Here is a 26052-nt window from a genome sequence, read left to right as displayed (position 1 = left end):
TGTGGATGAGCCCACTAGGGAAAATGCAATTCTAGACTGGATGTTATGTAATGAACCAGCTTAAAGTAAAGGAACCCTTAGTAACCATGAAGTACAATTCAGCCTGCAGTTTGAGAAGGAGAAGCTAAGATCAGATATATTGGTATTACAGTTGAGCAAAGAGGCATAAGAGAAGAACTGACCAAAAATGATTAGAAGGGGACATAAGCAGTGATGATAGCAGCGCTGCAATGGTTGGAGTTTCTGGGAGTAATTCGGAAGTTGCAGAATCATTTCAAAGAGGCAGCAGCATTCTAATGAGGTAAATGTGGTTAGCAAGTGAAGTCTAAGACAGCATAAAAGCAAAAGAGGGGGCATACTGTATAACAAAAAAGAGCTAGAGGATAGGGAAGCTTTTAAAAACCAGAAGACAATTTAAAAATACAATGATAAAGATGAAATATAAAGATAAATCAGCCAATAAAGAGGATACTAAAAGATTTTTTTTTCAGATTTACGAAAAATAAAAGAGAGGCAAGAATGGACATCGAAAAAAAGGAAATGTAGGACAAGCTGAATAGCATTTTGAGTCAGCCTTCACTGCGGAAGACACAGCATGTCTGAAATTCAAATGTAAAGGGGCAGAGGTGAGTGTAGTCATAATTACAAAGGAAAAGGTGCTTACAAACCTGAAGGTCTGAAAGTTGATAAGCCACCTAGACCGGATGGATTACACCACAGGGTTCTGAAGGAGTTAGCTGAAGAGATGATGGAGGCATGATTGATCTTTCAAGAATCACTAGATTCTGGAATGATTCCAGAGAATTGGAAAATCACAAATGTCACCCCACTCCTTAAGGAGAGACAAAAGACAGGAAATGACAGGCCAGTTAGCCTGACTTCAATGGTTGGCAAGATGTTAAGGATGAGGTTTCAGGATACTTGGAAGCACATGATAAAATACAGTCGGCCCTCCTTATCCACAAGGGATTGGTTCCAGGACCTCTCGCGGATATCAAAAAATGCAGATGCTCAAGTCCCTTATTCAACCTGTCTCAATCCGGTGGACCTTAGGACCCAGCGGAAGCCCAGACCTTATTTAATGTGTCTCAGTGCAGTGGACATTGGGACCTGTTGTTATGCCCTCGGCCCCCTCCTTTGTGAGAATCGCAAGAGCCCTAGTCAAGCGGGGGTCAACTGACCCAAGAGAGAAAGAGACGTGCTGAATAGACACAGGAAAATGGGAGACAGAGAGAGAGACGTGTGGAAGACCACGTTCTCCCAAGAAGCAGAATAAAGGCGACATTGACTATTGTCTCATGGAGACCACGTGAAAAGCCCTCGGGCAAAGTGGGCTGGTTGAGAGAGAGATCGCATTACCTGCAACCTGATTGACACCTGCGATCCCGTGAAGAAGTATAAAGGAGGGTCTGAGGGGGGGGAACCCTCAGACGCACCAAGGAGACACCAAGGAAGCACGATACCGATTCCCGTGGGAGCGGGAAGCCATTTTGAAGGAAGCCACGTGCGTTAGATTCCAAATTTTGAATCTGTGGCTAGAACCAACGAAAGACTGCTTTTAACTAACAATGGGGAAGCCTGCTCCCCTGATTCCAAGGATTTGCTCTGCAAAGACAACGGGCAAGTGTTTATCCTTTCTAAATCATCTCTCTCTCTCTACAACGTGAAAACCCCAGCGGTTCCCAAAAGGGAAAAGCCTGCAAACTTCTGAGTGACTCTTTATATTTCAATTGGACTCAGTATTACCCCTAGACAACTATAGAGCTTATTTCTGATTGATTATTATTACACCGGTGTTTTAGATTGAGTTTTGACGATATATATGATCTGAATGTTTTGTATTAACCATACGCTTGTGCCCCTTTTTGAATAAAACGTTTGAAAATAGTAGCATCCGACTCAGCTGATCCCGCTATCTTTGCTGGTAAGTTACCTGGTTACGGGGTTATGTAACACTGGCGGCGGAGCTCTGAATCCGCAGTGTTTCTGTTCACGAAAATAATCACTATCACGATTGAAAATAAAGTTGAAATAATAAAGCGATCGAAAGAGGTGAAACGCCATTGGTCATTGTAAAAGCGTTAGGCTACGTCGGTCAATGATCGGAACAATTTTAAAGGATAAAGTGAGAAAGGCCCTGCCCTGATGAAAGCTCCAATTATTACTAAGCAATGCAGTGGTTTAATTATTGGGTTTTGAGCTTTTGATCCTCCACATCAACCCGGCACAAATGGAGAGCAGTTGCACTCGGAAGTGGTCTGTCACTGTATCGAACTCAGGAACTTCTGAGCCTGGCACTGAAACTTAAGTGTTCTTAAGTGTTTTATATGCATAGAAAGGTAAAATATATACTATATACTAAGACAAACATTTGACTAACCGATGCTAAAAAAAACCAGATGTACCTGTTCCGACTTACTTAGTAAGAGAACTTCCGATTTTATTCAAACCTGATCCATGATAACCCATGCAAATCCTCCCGTATACTTTAAATTATCTCTAGGTTACTTATAATACCTAATACAATGTAAATGCTAAGTAAACTAGTTGTTATACTGCATTGTTTAGGGAATAATGACAAGGAAAAAGGTCTGTACATGCTCGAACAACAAGTGCTGGAAGAGCATTTCCGGGTTTTCTCGATTCGTGATTGGTTGAATTTGCGGATGCGGAAGTCATGGATAAGGAGGGCCGACGGTAGGCCAAAGTCAGCATGGTTTCCTTAAGGAGAAATCTTACCTGACAAATCTGTTGGAATTTTTGAGGAAATAGCAAGCAGAATAGAAAAATAAGAACCAGTAGATGTTTTTAACTTGGATTTGCAAAAAGGCTTTTAGACAAGATGACACACGTGAAGCTGATAAACAAAAGCCCATAGTATTACGGGAATGATACTAGCATGGGTAGTATGACTGGCAGGAGGCAAGGAGTGGAAATAAAGGGAGCCTTTTCTGGTTGGCTACCAGTGACTACTGGTGTTCTGCAGGGATTGGTGTTGGGTCCACTAATTTTCACATCATATGTTAATGATATAAATGACAGAATTGATGTGTTTGTGGCCAAGTTTGCATATGATTCAAAGATAGGTGGAGGGGCAGGCAGTGTTGCGGAAGCAGGGAGTTTGCAGAAGGACTTGAGAATGGGCAACAAAGTGGCAGTCTGAATAGTGTAGGGAGGTGTATGGTCTTGCACTTTGGTAGAAAGAATAAAGATTAACTATTTTTTATATGAGGAGAGAATTCTGAAACCTGAAGTGCAAAGGGACTTAGGAATCCTTATGCTGGATTCCCTAAAGGTCAACTTGCAGGTTGAGTCAGTAGTGAGAAGGGAAATGCAATGTTAACATTCATTTCCATAAGACTAGAATATAAAACCAAAGATGGAATGCTGAGACTTTATAAGGCACTGGTCAGACTGCACTTCCAGTACTGTGAGCAGCTTTGATTTCAAGAAAATGATTCTAAGAATGAAAGATTAACATATGAGGAGTGTTTGTCGGCTCTGGACCTGTACTCACAACAGTTTAGAAGAATGAGAGTGGAGCTCATTGAAACCTGACAAATATTGAAAGGATCTAGAATGGACGTACAGATAATTTTTCTTATAGTGGGGACCCTAGAATTAGAGGCACAGTCTCAGAATAGTACATCCCTTTAGAACAAAAACGAGGAGGAATTTATTTTGCCAGAGTAACCAGTGAGTCTGAGTAACTCATGCCACATGCAGCCGTGAAGGCTAAGTTACTGGGTATATTTAAAGTGGAGTAATTAAAAAAGGTGTTAAAGGGTATGGGGAGAAGGCAGGAGAATGAGGTAGAGAGGGAGAATAAATTAGCCAATGTTGAATGGCAGAGCAGACTCAATGGTCTAATTCTATTCCTGTCTTATTGCCTTATAATCCAACATCATTGGGACTTTGGTAGCTAGCAATTTTTTTTTAAGACTACTGGACATTTTTCCTATTACCACAATAAAGTTTAATTTCACTTTCTTGACATATTTCACAGTGGCATAATCATTTTTTCTCAGCATGTTTAAAAGAAACAGCATGCTAAGTCTAATAAGTTTAAAGAGAGCACCGGAAACTAAATTCAAATTTTGTCTTGTCAAACTGATCACTCTGATCACTGTTCTAACAACAACACCTAGCCCATATTTTGGATCCCAATTTTGGTTTCAAGTTTACTCATACCGCTGTTGTCCCCAGCAACTCCCCCCCACCCCCCACCAGGAGCACAGAAGGAGAAAGGGCATACACAAAAGAGAGAAAGAGAGAGATAGATGCAAAGAATAACTTCTGTGCACAAATAATTGGGTGGGGTGGGCCAGGAGGTGGGGAGAAAAAAAAGAGCTGCATTGCTTTGTAAAGTGCTTCCTGTGGCCTTCATTTTCAACAGAATTTCCAGAACCAGACTGACAGTGTTGAATGATTCTACTATATAGCCCTTGTACAAATGTTATAAGGTTAAAGCAGCTCAGTGGGACAGAACACATTGATATCTAATACTAGTCATCAGACATAGAAGCACAGTGATGTTCTTAAAATGAAATTTTGCACTGGAAATCAAACATCTCAGCACAGAATGCTGTGAGGAGATCAACACACAGAATGATGCACCTCCTTAACCAGAAAGAAATATTCTTACTGAATCAAAATTGTGATAGTGGATATGTTAAGAGAGATAAATGGCAGGAAGATCTGAATCAAGACTGATGTGAAAGTGTCAACAGTGCTATTCTCTCCCGAGCTTACACAAAGAGCACAGTTTTCTAAACACCAGTCATGCTCAGTTAGAACAATTAATTTAAAGCCAAATCAAATTTAAAAAAAACATTTGAAAGACATATGAAACAAAGCAAAATAAAAAAATTTTAAATTAAATATTAAAAAGGAATTTAACAATTATAAAAAGCTGAAGAAATTCTTTTAAAAATTATTATCAGGAAGTCCCCCAACATTAATTCTCACTTAGAAAAATATTAAAAATTCAATTATCCTTGAAAACGTAACCTAGGCATTTTTAATGGATTTATTGAGTACACCAGTTTCATATGTGCCATGCTATAGTACTCAATTTATCAACAAATGTCCAATAGAGCTTGAGAAGGAGTAAGGCCTTTTTACAACTAATATTTCGATTTCCAGGTTTTACTGTCTATAGGTGGGTAGGTGGAAGCATGGGCTGAAGTCACGCAGGAAACAAAACACAGGGTTGAACAGTGCGCAAGTGTAGGCAAATATGCAGGAGCACAATTAGAACAAATGGACTAGGAGAGGGAAAACAGGCGGACAGGTGAGGAACACAAGATACGTCTCTTGACAGTGATCACAAGGGTTTTGAAAGAGACTGAAAGGGGTTGAAGGTTGCTGGAAAGAAAAGATGGAGTTCAGTCTCTTAGAGTGGAAGACAGATGCACTAATTTATGGGTGGTGGAAGCCACGGGCATGGGAGTACATGTACAAGATGGAAAAATGGTCATATAGAAATCAGAAATAAGAAGGGGGGGGGGGGAGATGGTCCTGGGTAGAGATTTATGCATGTGTACGAAAAACTATTTCTCAATCAGGGAGATAGCAGTATGCAAACAATTTTGTTACAAGCCATGAAACCAAGACAGTTTGCTCTGTGACGTAAAGATCCATTGCTGTATAATTTGTTTTACATTTGGAGTATCTAACAAATTAGCATCACTGGAAGTGGACCAATCGAAAAGTGCATACTATGTGATTGTTTTAATTGCTATAAAGACACACATTACATTGTATGATGCAGTGATCACACCTAAGGAGTGCGACATCCATCTAGTGACACACTGAAAGAAAGTACTGTACAGTTGGCCCTCCTTATCCACAAATTCTGCAAGCGCGAATTCAACCAACCGCGAATTGCAAAAACCCAGAAGTGCTCTTCCAGCACTTGTTGTTCGAGCATGTGCAGACTTTTTTTTTCTTGTCATTATTCCCTAAACAATGCAGTATAACCACCATTTTACATAGCATTTACATTGTATTAAGTACAAAGTAATCTAGAGATGATTTAAAGTATTCAAGAGGATGCGTGTGTGTTATCACGGATCGGGATCGAAAAAAATCGGAAGTTCTCTCACTAATTAAGTCAGAACAGGTACATCCAGTGTTATTTAGCGTCAGTTAGTCAAACATTTGTCTTAGTATACAGTATATATTTTACCTTTCTATGCATATAAAACACTTAAGAACGTATGCTTCAGTGCCAGCTAGGGAACGGAAGTTCTCGGGACAGACCGCTTCCGAGTGTGCTTTCCACCGTGCCAGGTTGATGTGGAGGATCAAAGCCCAAAGCCCAATAATTAAACCACTGCGTTGCTTAGTAATAATTGTAGCTTTCATCAGGGCAGGGCCTTTCTTACTTTATCCTTTAAAATTGTTCCAATCGTTGACTGATGTAGCCCAACGTTTTTCCAATGACCGATGGTGTTTCACCTCTTTCCAACCTCTTTATTATTTCCACTTTATTTTCAATATTGTTCATAATTTTCACGAACAGAAACACTGCAGATTCAGATCTCTGCCACCGGGTCCTAATGTCTACCGCACTGAGACAGATTTAATAAAGTCTGGGGTTCCGCTGGGTCCTAAGGTCCATAGTATTGACACAGGTTGAATAGGGACTTCAGCATCCGCGAATTTTGGTATCCGCGAGAGGCCTGGAACCAATCCTCTGCGGATAAGGAGGGCCGACTGTATTAATACTTGATCAGTTTAAGTCTTGTCAAAACAAGAAGTGGCATCATAACTAATACCAGCTTCATGCTGAGAACTGATCAAGAATCCAGTGGGTGGGAAGGCCACACATGATCAGAAAATCCTTCACGATTCGTTACCCTTCTCAACAGAATAACTGCTCTGCTCTCCTGATATGGAACTGCACCATCATAAAATATATTCTCCTAGTTGCCATACAACAGATCCACTCAAATTACTCATCCTTCACCATTTGTACCCAGAGGAACCCAGCTTTATGTACTCAAACATCATTCTTGAAATCTACTCAGTAAGAACAAGATCAATCACAGAATCTCCAGTGTAGATACATAGACACATCATGACAGCTATCCCATCAATCCTGAACCAACCTACTATATCCTCTAGCCCTCCTGTGACAACATTCAGTGCAAATCATCATTCGCCCCCTGAAGTAGACCTACTCAAAATGTGGATTGGTGGATAGTGCTTACCTGTCTCACAGGCCTCAAGTCAATTCTCATGTATCAGGGGCAAAAGGATGCTGGAACGTAGGGAGACCAATCTACCATCTATGAACACTTGGAAATCAAACAAGCTGCAAATTATTTCAATTTCTGCACCAAATCACAGTAGAAACTTTACCCAGTTGCCAAACACTGAGCACACAAATACTGAGTGAGAAACAAATAAATAAACACTGGGAATAGTCAGTAGGACAACAGTATCTGAGAAAAGTAACAACATAGAAAGATGAGAAGGACTTGGGGTGGAGGGTTGAGTGGGCTTGAAGATATTTGTTTCTTTATGTCATTAAATTCTTGCAAATGAACTGAGCACTTACTTTATCTGTGATCCAAGAATGCACTCTTCAACATTCATGTAAGAAAAATGCTTCTGCAAATAATTGTTCATGCAACATTTCTCTTTTCAAAACAATGTCTCCATTGGGATTTTCAGCATACCTCTACTGCTTTGGGGATTTCAAAACTGTCCAACTACCAATGCATTGTTTTGCCAAAATTATTATAAAACTAAATCGGAATAAAGTCAACTAAATTTTATGCACTCAAATCAAAATGGAATCCCCATTTTGTAACAATGTGTTACTTCCAAATACCCCAAAATGTTCAGCTTGCATGATCTCTACACAATGATCATGTTTTAAAGGGCTAGCCATTACTGTAAATAACACTAAGGGATTCATTTAATTCAGTTTAGTATCCTTTTGTAATCTAACAGTAACCAAGTTACTCACCTCCAGTAGATCAATCATCCGTGTCATCTGGGAGTAAATGAGCACACGATGACCCTGAGATTTCAGGCGTGTCAGGAGGATGTCAAGAGTATGCAGCTTCCCACTGTCTGTAATCAGGCTTTCTTTGTCTGAAATAGAGATTTAAAGTTACAAGTTTTTAGGAATTCATTCTCCCCTCTTTCACCCTAATTCTCTCTTGAGGCACTAGGTCTCAATGGGGTGCAACTTCATGGGGTAGAACTACTAATCATACAGTATGAATACGCACAACTAATCTTCACCAAATTATTTGCCTAAAGCATCATATCTAATCTTAAGTGTGGCCACAAATCAAATTTAACTCCTATCAAAAGTCACTGGATCTTAATATGCTGCATAGTACATGTGGAATTTCTCCTCTATAGCTTTTGCATTAATTATGTGATGAAGGATATCTTCTGATTATCACTAAAGATGCTAGAAAAACTGGATTTTACTCTGTCAATGGACTGTTACTGCCTGCTAACGTCCTATACTCAGCTATAAATGCAGGATGAATACAAGACCCTGGTGGAGGACTTTCTTACCGATGTTGAGCTGCAGATGATTCAGCTTACACCATTTTGACAAAAGAGATGGTAAAGATATGGATAAAGACCTGCAAGCACCAGGGGTTGCACCTGATGACAGACTTGAGTGGAGCACCATCACAGGCTGTGTACAAGTGCAGAAGTCACCTTTACTTCCTGAGGAAACCGAGGTCCTTTGGAGGATGCAGGCCTCTCCTTCACATGTTCTGCCACTCTGTGTTGCCAGTACAATCTTCTATGTGGTGGTGTGCTGGGACAATGGCTTCAACATGGGTGATGCCAACAGGCTCAATAAACTGATTAGAAAGGTTGGCTCTGGTTTTGGAGTATTCACTCTGTTCCAACTGTTAACATCTGGAAACAGTACCGCAGCATAAAAGCCACGACCAAAAGGCTCCGGAACAGCTTCTTTCACCAAGCCATCAGACAGATTAATTCGTGCTGATACAATTGTATTTCTATGTTTTATTGACTGTCCTGTTGTACATACTATTTATTATAAATTGCGCATTTAGACAGATGTAACGTGAAGGTTTTTACTCCACATGTATATGAAGCATACAAGTAAAACTGTATACACCGGAGGCTGTGGCAGAACGCAGGACCCTACAAAAAATCCTGCAAATTCTGGACGAAGTTTCTCACCCTCTGCATGCCACCTTGGCTGAACAGAGGAGCAATTTTAGACTGACACAACTGCACTGCTCCAAAGAATGCTATACGAGGTCATTCTTACCCTCGACCATTAGGCTCTATAATGAGTCAACCTATAGCCAGGGAAGGATGATCCCCTCCTGTTAGACCGTGGTAACTTGTTCTTATTCTTTCTACTCTTTTATAGTATTTATATCTGTACACTTGCATCACTACTGTGACACGGTAATTTCCTTTGGGATCAATAAAGTAACTATCTACAAAAGCACAAGCATAACACCTACTTAGTTAACTAAAAGTGGAAATAATTATCAAATTATGTCAAAAATAGCATCTATCATGGATATTATATACACACACATATATGTATAGCCATATAGAGAGAGTGCCTCCTCTTCCTTACCAGCCATTACATAAAAACTATAAAAAACTGATTTACAATGCAGTGAATGAAAATAGGAACCGCAACTTCTTAGCAGTGACAAATAATTGCAAAATTATTCAAATCCCTTTAAAGCTATGAACAAAATCAATTCTTTAATTATAGTAAAACAATTTTTGAACAATTTAGAGCCAACATTAGTAATCCAACTATTCACTATGTCATTGCTTTTTCACCTTTCAATGAGATGGATGGGCTTGGTGCAGTGACATCAGAAGGAGTCTTAGATCCCCGCGTTTAATAATTTGGAGTCTGTTTCGTTGCCTTGAAAGAAGTTGGGTGATTGTACTAAATATGATGTTGGAAAGGGAATAAATAATATATTGATTTTTCCTCCCGCAGTGCAGGATTGCATTCAGAGATTTTGTTCTGCAACCAAAAGTCTTGATATGATTTTTTTGAACCTTGGTTTCAGCTGCAAGTCATTTTGTAGTGAGATCAATTCTTCCTCCATCCTTCCTGTTAATTCCTCACCACAAGTGTTCAGGAGTTGATTTTTTACCCAATCTGGAATTTGTATTGAGAGCAGATCCTAAAATCTCTCTGACATGTCATTATGCAGATCACAGAGATAGGCACATTTTATTTGAAGATCATCTGGTATTCATTCCTTCTCTTCCAACTCAGAGAAGCTCAGAAATAGTAAAAAGTTAACAATAATTCACTTAAATAAGGTTAACTTGGACAGAAATATGGAGACAACTGATTTGACTTTGATAAGATTAACATCATTTCCTTGCAATTGAAGACTGATTTCATTAAACTTTGCAAATAATTCTGACAAATCATGCCTAATGTTCTTGTGTTGATCACTGAATGAAGCATTGTCGCGTCAAAGAATTTTATAAGTTTCAAAAAGCACAAAAAAGCATCTCAGACAGTTTCCTTTGGAGAGCCATCTGACTTGTGTGCAAAAGCAAGTATTCAAACTATTTATCATTCTCAATACAAATCTCTTAAAATAGTTGAACATTGAGAGCCAGTATCATTATATTGTTTACTTTTTGAACTTGTATCATATATGCATCTTATTGTTTGTGAATTTTTTGTGGTAATATTACTTCTTGTGTTATGTGTGAGTTATAGTTGTGCAGCTTGGTCTGGAGGAACATTGTTTCACTTGGCAGCATACACGCATATGGTTAATGACAATAAAGTAAACTTGATTATTAAATAAAAAACACAAAATGCTGGCAGAACTCAGCAGACCAGACAGCATCTATGGGAGGAGGTAATAACGACGTTTTGGGCCGAAACCCTTCATCAGGAGTGAAGTAACATGGGATGGTCGAGGGGGGATAAGAAGTGAGGGGAGAGATAAAGTAGAGAGCTGGGAAGTGATAGGCTGGAGGGAAATGGGCTAGGGGGAAGGTGGAGATTTATGGGAAATAAAAGGGAAAGAAAGGTAGGGCTGGGGGGGGAGAGATTATAGTGAGGGGGGAAAAAAGAGAGAGAAAGAGAACCAGACTAAAATAATAGATAGGGATGGGGGTAAGGGTGGGGGGCAGGGGTATCAACGGAGGTCAGTGAGTTGGATGTTCATGCCGGCAGGAAGGAGGCTACCTAGGCAGGTGTTAAGGTATTGCTCCATCGACCTGCGTGTGGCCTCATCTTGACGGTAGAGGAGGCCATGGACCGACATGTCAGAGTGGGAGTGGTCTGTGGAATTGAAATGTGTGGCCACAGGGAGATCCCGCCACTGCTGGAGGACTGAGTGCCGGTGTTCGGCGAAATGGTCTCCCAGTCTGCGGCGGGTCTCCCCAATGTATAAATGGCCACATCGGGAGCACCGGATACAGTATATCACCCCAGTTGACTCGCAGGTGAAGTGGTGCCTGTCTGTCGACCATCCCATGTTACTTCACTCCTGATGATGGGTTTCGGCCCGAAACGTCGTTATTATCTCCTCCCAGAGATGCTGTCTGGCCTGCTGAGTTCTGCCAGCATTTTGTGTTTTTTATTTATTTCCAGCATCTGCAGATTCACTCGTGTTGCCTTTGAGTATTAAATTTATGATGTAGTGGGTAAGACAGGTAGGATGGCAGGATTGTTGAGTATAAGCGACAGGATTATCACCAGTAAGAACTACAGTGCGGGTAGGGTTCACATCATATTGTCTAGGTACACTTCATATCAACAGGCTCACTTCCCCAGGTACAGAAGAGGGCTGGAAACATGAATTGATGCACTACAAATCACAAATCACTAAATGTTTATATTGTAGGAAAATTAACAACAATATAGAAAATTAACTATAGAAAGGGGCTGGGGAAGGAAAATTGAAGTTCTATTTAATGCTGCTTACCTCACATTGGGGATAAGGGGGTCAATTTGCAGGTTTTGAGAATGAAAAAGAAAGTAACCCCTGGCTTTTCAATTCCAAACTCAATTTCTTGTCATGTACTCAGGGCAATTTCAAATAGCAGAACTCAAAAGTCAGTCATCGAGATACAGGACAGGAATAAGCTCTTTGCTGTACTGAGTCAGTGCTGTCTATCAAACACCCATTTATGTTAATCCTACATGAATCCCATTTTTAAAGCTTTCCCTATCATCAACTCAGATACATTATAAAACAATTAACAAAGATCATTAACAACGACCCAATTAACCTACTACTCCCATATCATTAGCATGTGGGAAGAAACTAGAGCATCAAAAAAACCTACATGGTCATCAGAAGAACATGCAAACTCCACACACACAGCACCAGAGATCAGGTTTGAACCTGGGTCTCTGGTGTTGAGGTACAGATCCATCCATGTACTTTATAGCAAGCTCCCTCATTTTTAACACCAATAACTTATCACTTTATATCCTGCATCATTTTTAACCTCATGAGTGAAATGAATAGAGGACCAGTAACTCCAAAAAAACAATTAGGACAAGGAACTACACCAATAATGTTGGATTTTTGGTCAACTCTAATTTAATATAAGACTGCCTTGCAATAACAATCAAATTTTATCATGCTAGGCCTGAATTTATAAAGCATTCTCCATATCCTCATAGTATCGCAAATGTACTGCAAAGCTGATGAACTACCCCTGAAGTATGGCTGCTCTTTATACAGAGGAAAATGCACCCCATAGGTCACAGCCCCTATTTTTAAGGGGATGAAGTTTGCTAACTCTATTATCCTCTCAGGCAGTCATTTCCAGACCTTCACTACACTCCAGGCAAAAGACTCTTCCATCTCCTCCCCCCCCCCCCGCAACTTTCTTCTGCAACCTTCTAAAGTTACTTTAAATCTATCCTTTTTTTTTGCTCTTAATTAAGGGAAACAGGTCATTGCTATTTTCCTATTCAAGATTGGAATTGGTTTCATACTGTCTGTCACCTGTACCAAGGTACACTGAAAAGCTCATCTTGCATACTGTTCATACAAGCCAATAAACAATAGATCCAAATGTAACATTTCACTGTAACCTGTGATGGAGCTCAGGTAAAGCATGAAAAGGACAGCCTGACTATCCTCTTTTAACTTTCATTGGTGCTGACTCTGGCCACCTGTAGATACAAATCCAACACTCGTCGTTGAACACATAATGTAACTATCTCAGAACTACAGTGGAGAGCTACAGAAGCCCATTTCAGCAGACAAAGATCAGAGAACATACCAGAAACAATTCTAGAAGACATCGAAACTACTTGAAGAACTGAGCATCATCTTGACCCAACATTCATGTACAAAAGAAGTACAACAGAACTTAATCAGCATTCCTGGACATAAAAATGGAATTAGTATTAAGAAATCCTTCCACAATCAGGCAAATAACTGCAGCAACCGCTACACTAAAAAAAATACAAGGCGACAGATAGACGGGACATTCCACAATGAAATAACTGTGACTTTCCAAAGCATAATTCAGTAGCATAAAGGAATACACTTCACTTACTTGGACATTGAGGTTGCACTCAACAGTCCGAAAGCTTCATAGCATCTAGGATATTTGTTTGGAACTCATTCCACCAAAACATTCCTGTACCTGATTCCTGTACCTGTGGTACAGTGTGCATCATAAGATGTAAGGCATTAAAGTCACAGCTTCTTTTCCAGAAAGACCAGCGTACAGACATTACTACCTACATTGTTTTCCTCAAATTTACCACAAGCTCACTTGGGAACATACAGCAAGACCATTCTTTCATAGCTACCAAGTTAAAATCCTGGAGTAACATCAAAGAGATCAAGATGGCTGACCACTACCCGAGAGACCAATTTGGAATGGACAATAAATACTTCCTTTTCCATTCTTCTCCATACCTCTTAAAAATGACATGCCTTATCCAAGCATCATCATAGAAAATTGGGAACACTCTATATTTATTGTCTGTTGGATCTCACTGTGGACAGTCACTGCTGCTTCAACAATACTTCCATGAAGTAGATGGAAGTAATATGAGAGATGTGCTTTATTAATTTGTCCTATTTGTCATCTGTATAGAGTGATAATGTTCATCGATTTGTGAAAGTGTAACCCTTTAAAAGGTCAAACATTAAGTACAGATATCACAGATGAACATTAAACATGACAGGATATTTCAGTGAAGAACACAGGAGGTTTTGAACCGTAAAAATATCCAATGAAACACGTCAGAGAAAGGTCAGTTATGTTTGTGAACCTAGCGATTCATTTTTCCTGTTTGCATTTTATATTTAGATGGGAGCTGGGAAGGGAAATAGGAGATGGTTTGGCCCAGATGTGCACTGCTCTATAACTCATTTCCACAACAGGAGGAAACTCAAGAGGTGAGTTTCCTGGTTTGTTTGCTGGCAGAAGACTAGAGTAAAGAACTTAGTAGGACATAGCTGATTTTCTGCTTTGAAGTGGTCAGGGAAAGAGTAACAGGAGAATTTAAGTAAAATGAAGCTAAGTCAATTTTCATTTGAAAACATTCTATGTGCAAAGCATTACACTTTTATACTAAGAACAATACTTTGTGCTGAGGAAAAGCAGAGCCTTTCAGTCTCTCTGGCCTGAAAGGAACAACATTTTCCAGAGGGTTGTAGTCTCCTGTCATGGCCCTGTACATGCTTCACCTCCCTGACTCAGCTAAACTACAGAAGAAACCCCTTACAAAGTCAGATTTGCACAAAGTGCGCAACATCATTAGAAGACAGGCAGAGTACATCATAACCAATCTAAAGATTAACCCTTTGATGACCAACTTCCTTGCACCAGAGGTGGCATGGGTGATTTAAATAGACGACAGGCAATCTGCAATCCATGTTGGACTGAGGGGCGGCCCCTGCAGGCTGGTTCTCCCATCAGTGCTACTCTCCAGTGTTCACTCCATGGAAGACAAGCAGTATTGTGTTTGTCTGCAACTGACCCAGAGCAAGATCAGGAACTGTTCCATATTTGTTCTTACTGTTGAATGTTGTCTCCAGAACAACATCCCATGCACCATTAATCTTCAGGCCATGCCAATCATGGACTCATGCTATTATTCTTTTTGTGACTGTGTTTTGCACCCTGGCCCTCGAGGAGTGCTGCTTCATTTAGCTGTATACATACGTACAGCTGAGTAACAATTAAACTTGAAACTTTGGTTTAATTAAGAAATACACATTTATTTATTTAAAATTTGGTGAAGCAGCTAAACAAAATAGCTTCCAGGCCTTCAAGCTGCACCGCCCCAACAACCCTGGTTAAACAATAACCCAATCACGTGACAAAGATCAATTAACCTCCTTAGACTGTGGGAGAAATAAAGAACACCTAGGTGCTGTGTATTTAATATTTCAGTAGTATTTGAGTAATAGTGTAAATATATTGTTTGATTAAACATTTCTTTGTTGTTTAAATAATTCATTACGGGTTCTATATAAAATTAAGAGAATTGTATACATCATGAAGCTACCACGTGATATGTTTGTGCTTCACTTAACGTAAAAACGAAGTAGACGTGCATTTCAGATTCCCTTGTTTTTCTTCCAATTAGTTTAATGTTTTGGAGTTACAAAACTAACACTGGGGAAATGCCACGCATTCCATGGAGCATAAGTAGAGATTCCTTACAGAGGACGTTGAAATTAAACTCCCACACCCCAAGCTGCAATAGCGTTGCCCTGATCGCAACACGACCAGCAACAAAGCTCCCCCAAATCAGAGCTCCTCTGATTGGCAAAATAGATGATTATCACACAGGCCTATTGCAAATCCATCCCCAAAAGTTGATATAAAGTTCAACAGTTTGATGTACAAAACCTCCAGGTTTCCAGATTGTCTGTTCATAAAACTAAAAGTATTAGTTCCTCCAACTACAAATCAAGTTTGAACACCATCAACTAAATTCACAAAGAACAGACTCCTCCAATTCATTTTGTTGTTATCATGAAACAGAGGTTTATGATAGAGGTTTTAAACAGAGGTTTAAGCTGCCTTTAACTTCTGCCATCCTGACCATTATATTACTAACCAGATATTCTAATTTTGTCACTGATATTAAGTACATACATTTAAGGAACTAGCACCTGCAAAGGAACCTTGTTTTGTGTGTTGAAGCTGTACTGCAGCTGCCCTGTGAATGCTTGTTTGAATAGTGCTTCTTCCATTCCCCAAGACTAACAGCTTTCACCTTGAGTACAACATCTGAAGTTAAAAGGGTTTTGTCAGGGTTTAAACTGGCTCAGGCAGGAGAAATGGGTTTGGGCAACAGCCAACCACTTCCTGTATTTGGCCAAGCATTACTGGCTTCTATCCTGTTACAGAATTACCAGTGCTCTCAGATGTGCCACAGCTAGTTGTCAAGCATATGGAAATCAGTGTGGGAAGTGAATAAACTCAACAGCGACACAGACTGCATGGCTGTGAGACAACACGAGGGGAAACTGTGCAGGAAGTATTTACTGTAGACTGCTGGTCTTCTGAGAGGGTAGTAGTGGTGCAATATGCCACGTAAACAGATCACTTTCTGCCTTTTAACCCTGTCTGTGACAAACAGTAATTATTCAGACTCTTCCCATTCATAAAGATAGAAACTGCTGACACCTCAAAGAGTAGAGGCTAAAACCAGTCACAGCCACAGTTATATTCAGCACCACACTGTAACATTAATAACCAGACCCCAAACTCCCTTAGGAAACGAGTTTCGTAATTGATTTTTCACTTGTGCATCATTCCATTCCAAAAAGCTAAGTTAAAAGAAAATTATTATTATACGCTGTGTTGTATGACATGGGCAACTATGATAGTTCCTGGCAAATTTTTCTCCAGAAGTGGTTTACAATTGCCTTTCTCTGAGCAGCTGGTGCATATCACAAGTCCTAATTATGTGACCACTGATGCCAGCAGACAATCTTTGAAGAGTATTTATAATGGCTGGGGTCACCTGTCTTCTAAAGGCACTGCCCAAAAGAAAATAGAGCCAGTTTTACGGACCATGCCAGGCCTAGAAAATAGCATCACAAATGCTCCAAATTCAGCATGTTCCACTTACAGTATATTGACTTGTTCTCACATAATACTGCAGCACATTATTATATTATGACTGATAACACATACAGGTACTGCACCCAATGTCACAATGATTGCCACCTTCCTTCCAAAGTCAGAAGTGAAGATTTTACAGATAATGGGGTTTAATTTGCAACATCTCAGCGACAATGAAAGAGTACATGTAACAAGACCTGGACAAAGATTCAGGCTTGGATGACATGATTCAAGTAACATTCACATCACAAAGGATAATGACCATTGCCCAACAAAAGTCTAACCACCCAGCCTTGATATTTCAATAATACCTCGCTGATTTTCCCACCAACAACACTCCAGTCATCATCAACTAAAACTCAACAGGATCTGCCACAGAGACATTCAGATATACAGCAAGGCAACAGGCCCGCCAATTTATTTTAATTGCACACATTCCCATTTTTAATCTCTTCACATTCTCATCAGTTCTACTCTCTACCACCCCCCCACTCTACTACTCAACACTAGAGGTAATATTATAGTTATCAATTAACCTACTAACCAACATCATTGGGACTCGGGAGGAATCGAAGCACCCAGACGAAACTCAACGTCCAGGCAAATGCGAAAACTGCACGCATCGCTAATTAAAATGGACATAAGTGGAGCAAAGTGCAGCGGTCAGATAGAACACTGCAAGATCTCAAGGTGTATTCGAATGGTTTTGTTTATAGAAGGAATTTGGGTTGTATTTAGGTGAAAAGCTGTTCCCAACAACACTGAAATAAGTTATCTGGTGTGTGATCATATTGTTGCATGTGGGGGTTTTGCAATGTTTGAATTGGCTGATGTGTTTCTCATATTACAAATAAGCTACTCTTCAGAAGCCACTTCAGTTGCATGATGTTTTGGAATTTCTTTAATGGAATTGCCTTTCAGATTTCAGTATTGGCAGTGTTTTAAAAGGTACCTGAAGAGCAGCACTCCCAAGTGCAGCCTCACCACTGACTTGTACAAGTGCAATGTAATGTCCTGATTCAGTGCAAGCTGATGAAGGTCAGCATGCTAAACCCTCTTTTCACCACATTGTGGCATGCTTTCAATGAACTATGCAAAAGTACTCCTAGGTTCTTCTGTCAATTATACTTCCTAGCTCCCTACCATTCATAGGCGCTGCCTTGACTTTTCAAAAAGACATCACCTCACACTTACTTGCACTGAAATCTGTTTGTCACTCAGCCCTAAATGATCAAGATCACCTTGCATCCATAATAACCTACTCCACTATCAACACATCCCAACGTCATGTCATCTGCAAAGGTACTAATTAAGCCGTACACATTTCCATTCAAATGACAAATATTAAGGGTCTCAACACTAACCCATGCAACAAGCCACTATTTGCCATTTATTCCTTTTAAACAGTCACACAATCTACCTCCACTAGATCCTGTCTAATGCCCCCAAAGGTAGCCCTGCTCCAACCTAGAACAGTAATCTGGGGACCTGACTTATCATTTTCCACCACTATCTTAAAAACAAAGATCACTAGAGCCGCAGTACTCCCTGACTGCAACTTCAGTTGCTTGCCCTGCTTCGCTCTCCAAGGTCCAATATTGCACCCTTCTGAGTAGAGCCTCTATATATTGACTTACAAAATATTGACTTCAAAATAACATAGAAAAGGATACTTACTGGATGGTAAATAATTGTCATAGTGATGCCTTTCAATATATGGTGTGATTGTGGCAGATTCTATTTCTTTGTGTTTGCAGAAGCAGACCCACACCACAGTAATCAAAATATTGCTGCTGACAGACTTTCATCAAATCATGGAGCAGAGACACAGGCTCTTTGGCTCACAAGTCCGCAAACATGAAGCACCCATTTACATTTTTTTTTATTCTGCCCAGTTCTCATCAACTCTCCCGTTTCCCATTCCGCTCACCTACACTCTGAAGTGGCTACACATTTTTGGAATGTTGAAGGAAACTGCAGCACCTGGGGAAATCATAGAAATAACATGCAAACTCCATGCATTCAGTACCCAAGGTAGGATTGAACACAAGCCCCTGGCACTGTGATGCAGTGGCTTTACAAACAGTGTCACTGTGCCATCCAAGTTTATCAAGTGAATATGGGATGGACTTTGAGAAATCTTTTCAATGGATTCAATGCAGTCTCTAACACCAGCTTAGTTCTACAATTTGAACTTCACTGCATCATCAAAAGTAAAACTCAGTGTTGCACAATCACATCTTCCAGGTTCACTCATTCCTTTTGTTCCTTAATGTTCAAATCACGTGCGCGGGCATTTAATGAACAAGGGTTCCCATATGGACTGAAGAAGGCAGTGGGTCTGTTGAAGGATTTTGTTATTGGTCATATGTATGGAGTTTCATACAGGATGACTGGAGCATTAATCTCACAATCAATTACTTGCTTGTACTTCCTGTCAATGCAGGCTGGCAAAGAAACACAAACATTTCTTTCCTGTCCCTTTGCTCCAGCTCCACAGCCTGGACCTCACAGATGGCGTGCTTAAGCAATTTTTCCTTCAGAACTGTTTTTGTGAGAATATCAGCCAGCACCAGCATGCTCCAAGTATTTTTTCCCCTCTATCTAGGCATTCTTGAGCAGCTGAGAACAATTACATTGTTTATCATTTACTGTCTTTTATCTAAAACAAACACAAATTTTTGTTCAATTCACAACAGCAAACTTTGTCTTTTATAGCTACCTAGAGAAACTGACGGTCTGACGGTCACCTCCTGCTATCTGGACTGAGGTACAATCTGAGTTATCCTAATCATCCTGTGTTGTTCACTGACCCCAGAAGGGGCAACTCTCAGATGCTTCAATTAGTCTTGCTTTGGATTATGTGGTGGTAGGGGAAATTCAACCAGGGTTCCTTAAGAAGTTTACTCAAAAAAGTGTTCTCCAGATTCCAATGGCACTGAACTATGTGGCCAGAATTTACACAAGCAACCTCTGAACTACACAGCAGATAACACTCAGAAGTAGTGCCATGCATATTTTATAAATAATGGCATACTTTTCATTGAAAATGATTAAACTAGCATTACTAAGGCTATTATGACTGTATCTCCACCATCTTTCTTGGCAAAGTAGCACAGTCCATTTTGGCTTGGCACCCATTGCTTCTCCAGCTGTACTCTAAATTGAAAGTTAATTTCATTCAAAAATATCTACACTGATACTCAAGTGCATCAGATAACATTTTTCAAAATATGTGATGTTCAACCAATGCTGTCTCTGTTTTTTAAAAAAATCCTTGGCATCCATATGACGAAAAGCCATCACTACAAAAGAAAATTCTTCACAGTGAATCTTTGGAAGGAACCAAATGAACACACTTCTTTCAATGTTCTTATGTTTTCTAGGATCTCCTGTAAAATGACCCAAATGCTGTACTTAAAAAAAATAAAGATAAACACAAAAGAGCCCGTGGATGCTGGAATCTGGGCAAAGTAATAAAAAATAATGCTGGAGAAAATCAGCAAGTCAGGCAGCACCCATAGGGGGAAAAGGACAGTTGATGTTGTGGCAACATACACAAAATGCTGGTGGAACGCAGCAGGCCAGGCAGCATCTAGAGGGAGAAGCGCTGTTGACGCTTCGGGCTGAGACCCTTCGTCAGGACTGACATTGATATTGTGGGTTGAGACTCATTCTCTGGATTGTTAAAAATGGTCCAAGTGAATTTGGTGAAATTGCCAAGTTCCACACAGGTGCAGGAGGCAATTGCAATGTGGCAAAGGAAGAGTTGGAGGGTGGTGACAGATAGGCTTGGAACATGGATTGCTTCACTTAGCCAACAAAAATGCAGGTGTTGTTCGTGCCCAAGACAAAAAAAAAACAAATGCTGATATACTCAGCTCATTCAATAGCATCTGCGGGTGGAGAAAAGTGTTAATGTTTGAAGTCAATGAGCTATTGTCAGAAATGGGAAATACTGGAAATTAAACAAGGAGGCAAGGAGAACAAGAGAAAATCTGTGCCTGAATGGTGCAAATCCTCAGAGAGAATGAATGACACAAGTGACTGATAAAAGAGGATGAGAAAGCTAAGGAAAAGATAATAGAACAAGAAACTTCTGCTGGAAATATGATTTACAAGACCATAGAACTGTATTCAGCAAAATGGAATATTTAATGATGAGCTTTTAAGTCTAATGTGCCAAATGGGCAGTAAGATATTGTTCTTCAAGCTTCCTTTCAGCATCATTGGAATAGGGGCAAAGCCAAAGGCAAGAGCTTGAATGCAAGTGAGATGGAAATTTAATGAGCAATAAAACTGAACTCAGGATCACCATTGTGAATTGAATAGAGTTGGTCTGCAAATCAGTCAGCTAATCTGTTTAGTTTCTCCAGTGCAGGGTACTGATGGAAATATACTTAATTGGAAGCAGTAAAAATCAGGGGCATTAACTGCTGCTGTGCAAGGAGGAATACAGTATCCTTGTAGTGTAGAAATGGGAGTCCGAAATGTGTTGGGAGATAGTGGCATCACTTTAGAGATTCTGAAAATTATGGGAAGGCAACCTGTGTTGTGTGGAGAGCCATAAAGTAGAAAAGAACCAAATTCTGATTAGAAATTGTGAGACCAAAAATTCAGATAACAGAATACATACAAGAAACTAGAGAAACCCAGCAAGCCAGACAACATCTACGGGTGAGAATAAATAGTTGATCTTTCAGGACCCTTTATCAGGACTAGAAAATAAAGTGGGGGGGCGGAGGGCAGAAGACAGAATAAGGTAGCAGTGGAAGGGGGGAAAAAAAGAGAATAGCTGACCGGTGATTGTTGAAGGAGAAGATGGAGAAGAAGGAGCAGGGAGGGGTTGTAGTAAGAAGCTTGGAGGTGATAGGTGGAAGAAGGGCTGAAGAAGGAATCTCAGAAGGGGACAGTGGACCAGGGATGAAAGGAAAGGAGGAGGGGCACAGAGGGAGGTGATGAGCAGGTGAGAAGGTGTGAGAGGGAATCATAATGGGGTATGGAAAAAGAAAGGAGGTGGGGGGAATTTTACTGGAAGTTAGGAAAAAATAAAAGTAAAATTGTGTTCTTGCCATCATATTGGAGGCTACCCAGATGGAATACAAGGTGTTGCTGCTCCAATCTGAGTGTGGCCTCCTCGTTGCAGTAGGAATTCAAATTGAAATGAGTGGCCATTGGGAATAGATGGAATGAACAGTCTGCTCAACTGTGAAGGACCTAGTTTGGAGAAGAAAAATGCATGAGAGGCACTTGTAGATGGTGGCAGAGACAGATGCAATGGAGATGCAGAAATCAGAAGTACAAGACAGAATCACTGCAGGAAGCAGGATGAGCTGAAGTGTAATTAAACCAGCTGTGGGTTTAAGGGTTTGTGATGAATTTTGGTCACCAACTTCAGAATCAGATTTATTTTCACCAGCATGTGTTGTGAAATTTGTTAACTTAGCAGCAGCAGTACAATGCAATAAATGATAATATAGAAAGAAAAAATAAATAAATAAAAGCATATATACATATATCTATATCGAATAGATTAAAATAGTGCAGAAACAGAAATAATATACATTAAAAGTCAGGTAGTGTTCATGGGTTCAATATCCATTCAGGAATTGGATGCCAGAGGGGATGAAGCTGTTCTTGAATTGTCGTGTGCCTTCAGGCTTCTGTACCTTCTTTCTGACAGTAACAATGGGAAGAAGGCATGACCTGTGTGATGGGGGTCCTTAATGATGGACACTGGCTTTCTGAGGTGCCACTCCTTGAAGATGCTTTAGATGCTACAGAGTCTGATATCTAAGATGGAGCTGACTAATTCCCCAAAATGGAGAATGTTAAGTTGAGAAAAGTAAAAGAGTCAAGTGAACCACACGGAAGTGACAGCAAGGTGAAACTTAGCAATGAAGATGATAAAACCTTTAGAGCTCTGTAGACAAGACCAGGTAGCAGATAAAAGTTGAGGTGATGGGAGCCAAATAAGAGTCAAACAAGCCATGTTCAACAGAGAACAACACACACAAAATGCTGGTAGAACACAGCAGGCTAGGCAGCATCTATAGGGAGAAGCGATGTCGACGTTTCGGGCCGAGACCCTTCGTCAGGACTAACCGAAAGGAAAGATAGTAAGAGATTTGAAAGTAGTGGGGGAGGGGGAAATGCAAAATGATAGGAGAAGACCAGAGGGGGTGGGATGAAGCTAAGAGCTGGAAAGGTGATTGGCGAAAGTGATACAGAGCTGGAGAAGGGAAAGGATCATGGGACGGGAGGCCTCAGGAGAAAGAAAGGAGGGTGGGGGGAGCACCAGAGGGAGATGGAGAACAGGCAAACAACTAAATATGTCAGAGATGGGGTAAGAAGGGGAGGAGGGGCATTAACGGAAGTTAGAGAAGTCAATGTTCATGTCATCAGGTTGGAGGCTACCCAGCTGGTATATAAGGTGTTATTCCTCCAACCTGAGTTTGGATTCATTTTGACAATAGAGGAGGCCCTGACATATTTAGTTGTTTGCCTGTTCTCCATCTCCCTCTGGTGCTCTCCCCCCCCCCCCCCTTCTTTCTTCTGAGGCCTCCCGTCCCGTGATCATTTCCCTTCTCCAGCTCTGTATCACTTCCGCCAATCACCTTTCCAGCTCTTAGCCTCATCCCACCCCCTCCGGTCTTCTCCTATCATTTTGCATTTCCCCCTCCCCCCACTACTTTCAAATCTCTTACTATCTTTCCTTTCGGTTAGTCCTGACGAAGGGTCTCGGCCCGAAACGTCGACATCGCTTCTCCCTATAGATGCTGCCTAGCCTGCTGTGTTCTACCATCATTTTGTGTGTGTTGTTGTTTGAATTTCCAGCACCTGCAGCTTTCCTCATGAATGTTCAACAGAGCTTGGATTCAGATGGGTTCCCATTGATAAAACTGAAATGTAGATGAAGCTAATAAAGATTTAAGGCAAAAAAAATTCAGCATCAGAATGATTTCAGCCAGGTGAATGTATGGCAGCTGAAGGTGACAAACTGGGCTTCTGTGCAAACAAGTACATCAAACTACTTTGTTGTAAATAGAGTTGCTTGAAGAATGCTCTTCCAAAGCAAGTGAGCTTATTGGCCAAGGACATGAAAGCTGTTAAAGTAGTATAGGGCATGACAAATGGCAAATAAATATCAACTCTGTCTCTCCTCATAGATAACACCTGACCAAGTATTATTAGTATTCTGAAATTATACTGCAGATCCAGTGTTTACAATCTTTTACACTATGTGCATGCATAGTATAAGCTCATTCTGCATCACCCTAGAAAGATGACAATAATCATAATCAAGATGCAGGATAACACACAGTGTGGCAATCAAACCTATAAGATATCTGGCAGCAGTGTTCTGATCAATCTGTAGGAAATTCAGAGATCTGCAAATGACTTGCACTGCATATAGTTGCAAGAAAAAGTTTGTTAACCCTTTGCAATTAACTGGTTTTCTATATTAATTTCTTATAAAATGTAGTCTGATCTTCATCTAGGTCACAATAATAGACAAACACAATCTGCCTAAACTAACAACACAAACTATTGTACTTTTCATGTCTTCATTGATCACATTGTGTAATCATTCACAGCCCAGGCTGGCAAATGTATGTGAACCCTTGTATTTTATAACTGACAGAACCTACTTTAACAGCAATAACCTCCACCAAACATTTCCAGTTGCTGCTGCTTAGACTTGCACAATGGTGCAAAACAATTTTAGACCACTCCTCCATACAAAATTGTTTCAGTTCATCAATATTTTAGGGATACTCTGCATGAACAGCCCTCTTCAGATCATGCCACAGCATCTCCATTGGGTTAAGGTCTAGCCTCTGATTTGGTCACTCCAAAACACGCACTTCCTTGTTCTTAATCCATTTTGTTGATGATTTACTCTTGTGTTTTTAGATCACTGTCTTGTTGCACCATCCAACTTCCATTGAGCTTCAAGTGATGGACCACTACCCTGACATTCTCTTGGAAAATGTCTTGATAAAATTTTGAAGTCATTGTTCCCTCAAGAATTGCAACCACTCTTCCAGCTACCTTCTCGAAACGCTGGATTTGATCAGAAAGTTTCTTTTTTTTCTTGCTGTCACTCTCAGTATGAGCTGCCCAGTTCCTTTTTTTCTTTTTTTTTTCTTTTTTGTTTAGTGGGGTTTTTTATGTATATAAAAATTATAAAAGTTTCTTTATCTTTTTTCTTCCTTTCATGGAACGATAAGAGGAGAATCAATTATCTTATTTTTTATTATATACTATTAGATTAATACTATGTATGATCTTGATAATATTTATTTTACCTTTTATATGAATTGTTATCAATATAGATATTTGAGATAATTCTCCTCTTGTTTATATATGTACTATTTTTTAATTAATAAAAAGATTGAAAGAAGAAAAAAAAAGAAAAATTGCAAGCTGTCCAGGCCCACAGCCCCAAACCATGATGTTCCTTCTACCATGCTTCACAGTTGGGATGAGATTTTGGTGTTGGTGTGCAGTGTCCTTTTTCCTACAAACATAGTGGCATCCATTTCTGCCAAAAAGTTCACCCTTTGTCTCATCTATCCACAGAACACTGTCCCAGAGTGTTGTGGAACATCCGAGAGGTCTTTTGCAAGCTTGAGATGGGCAGCAATGTTCTTCCATAAACACCATTCTTGTTCAGTGTTTTCCTTATAGTGGACACATAAAACAGAAAATTTAGCAAGTTCCAGAGATTTTTGCAGATCTTTTGCTGTTACACTTGGGTTCTTTTTCACCTCCTTCAGAATTGCACTTTGTGCTTTTGGTGTGACCTTTGAGGAACTCTCACTCCTAGGGACAGTAGCAACAGTAATGAATTTACTCCATTTGCATACAATTGCTCTTACTGTGGACTGATGAACACTCAAGCCTTCAGAAATGCTTTTGTAGTCTTTCCCAGCATCATACATTGCTACAGTTTTTTGAAGG

General features: G+C 40.1%; 1 protein-coding gene across 2 annotated transcripts in view; it reads right to left on the bottom strand.

Annotated features, from left to right (window-relative positions):
* ino80 (INO80 complex ATPase subunit) overlaps positions 1-26052 on the bottom strand; it is a 233907-nt gene that overhangs the window by 61592 nt on the left and 146263 nt on the right. For both annotated transcript variants that reach the window (XM_073040376.1, XM_073040377.1), the window contains exon 27: positions 7982-8109. In XM_073040376.1, coding sequence (XP_072896477.1) covers positions 7982-8109 — 128 coding nt within the window. The remainder of the gene's footprint in view (positions 1-7981; positions 8110-26052) is intronic.

This window comes from Hemitrygon akajei, chromosome 3 (assembly GCF_048418815.1).
Source record: "Hemitrygon akajei chromosome 3, sHemAka1.3, whole genome shotgun sequence".
Classification (NCBI taxonomy): Eukaryota; Metazoa; Chordata; class Chondrichthyes; order Myliobatiformes; family Dasyatidae; genus Hemitrygon; species Hemitrygon akajei.
The sequence above is the reverse complement of the archived record's forward strand: the minus strand, read 5'-3'. Positions and strand labels throughout refer to the sequence as shown.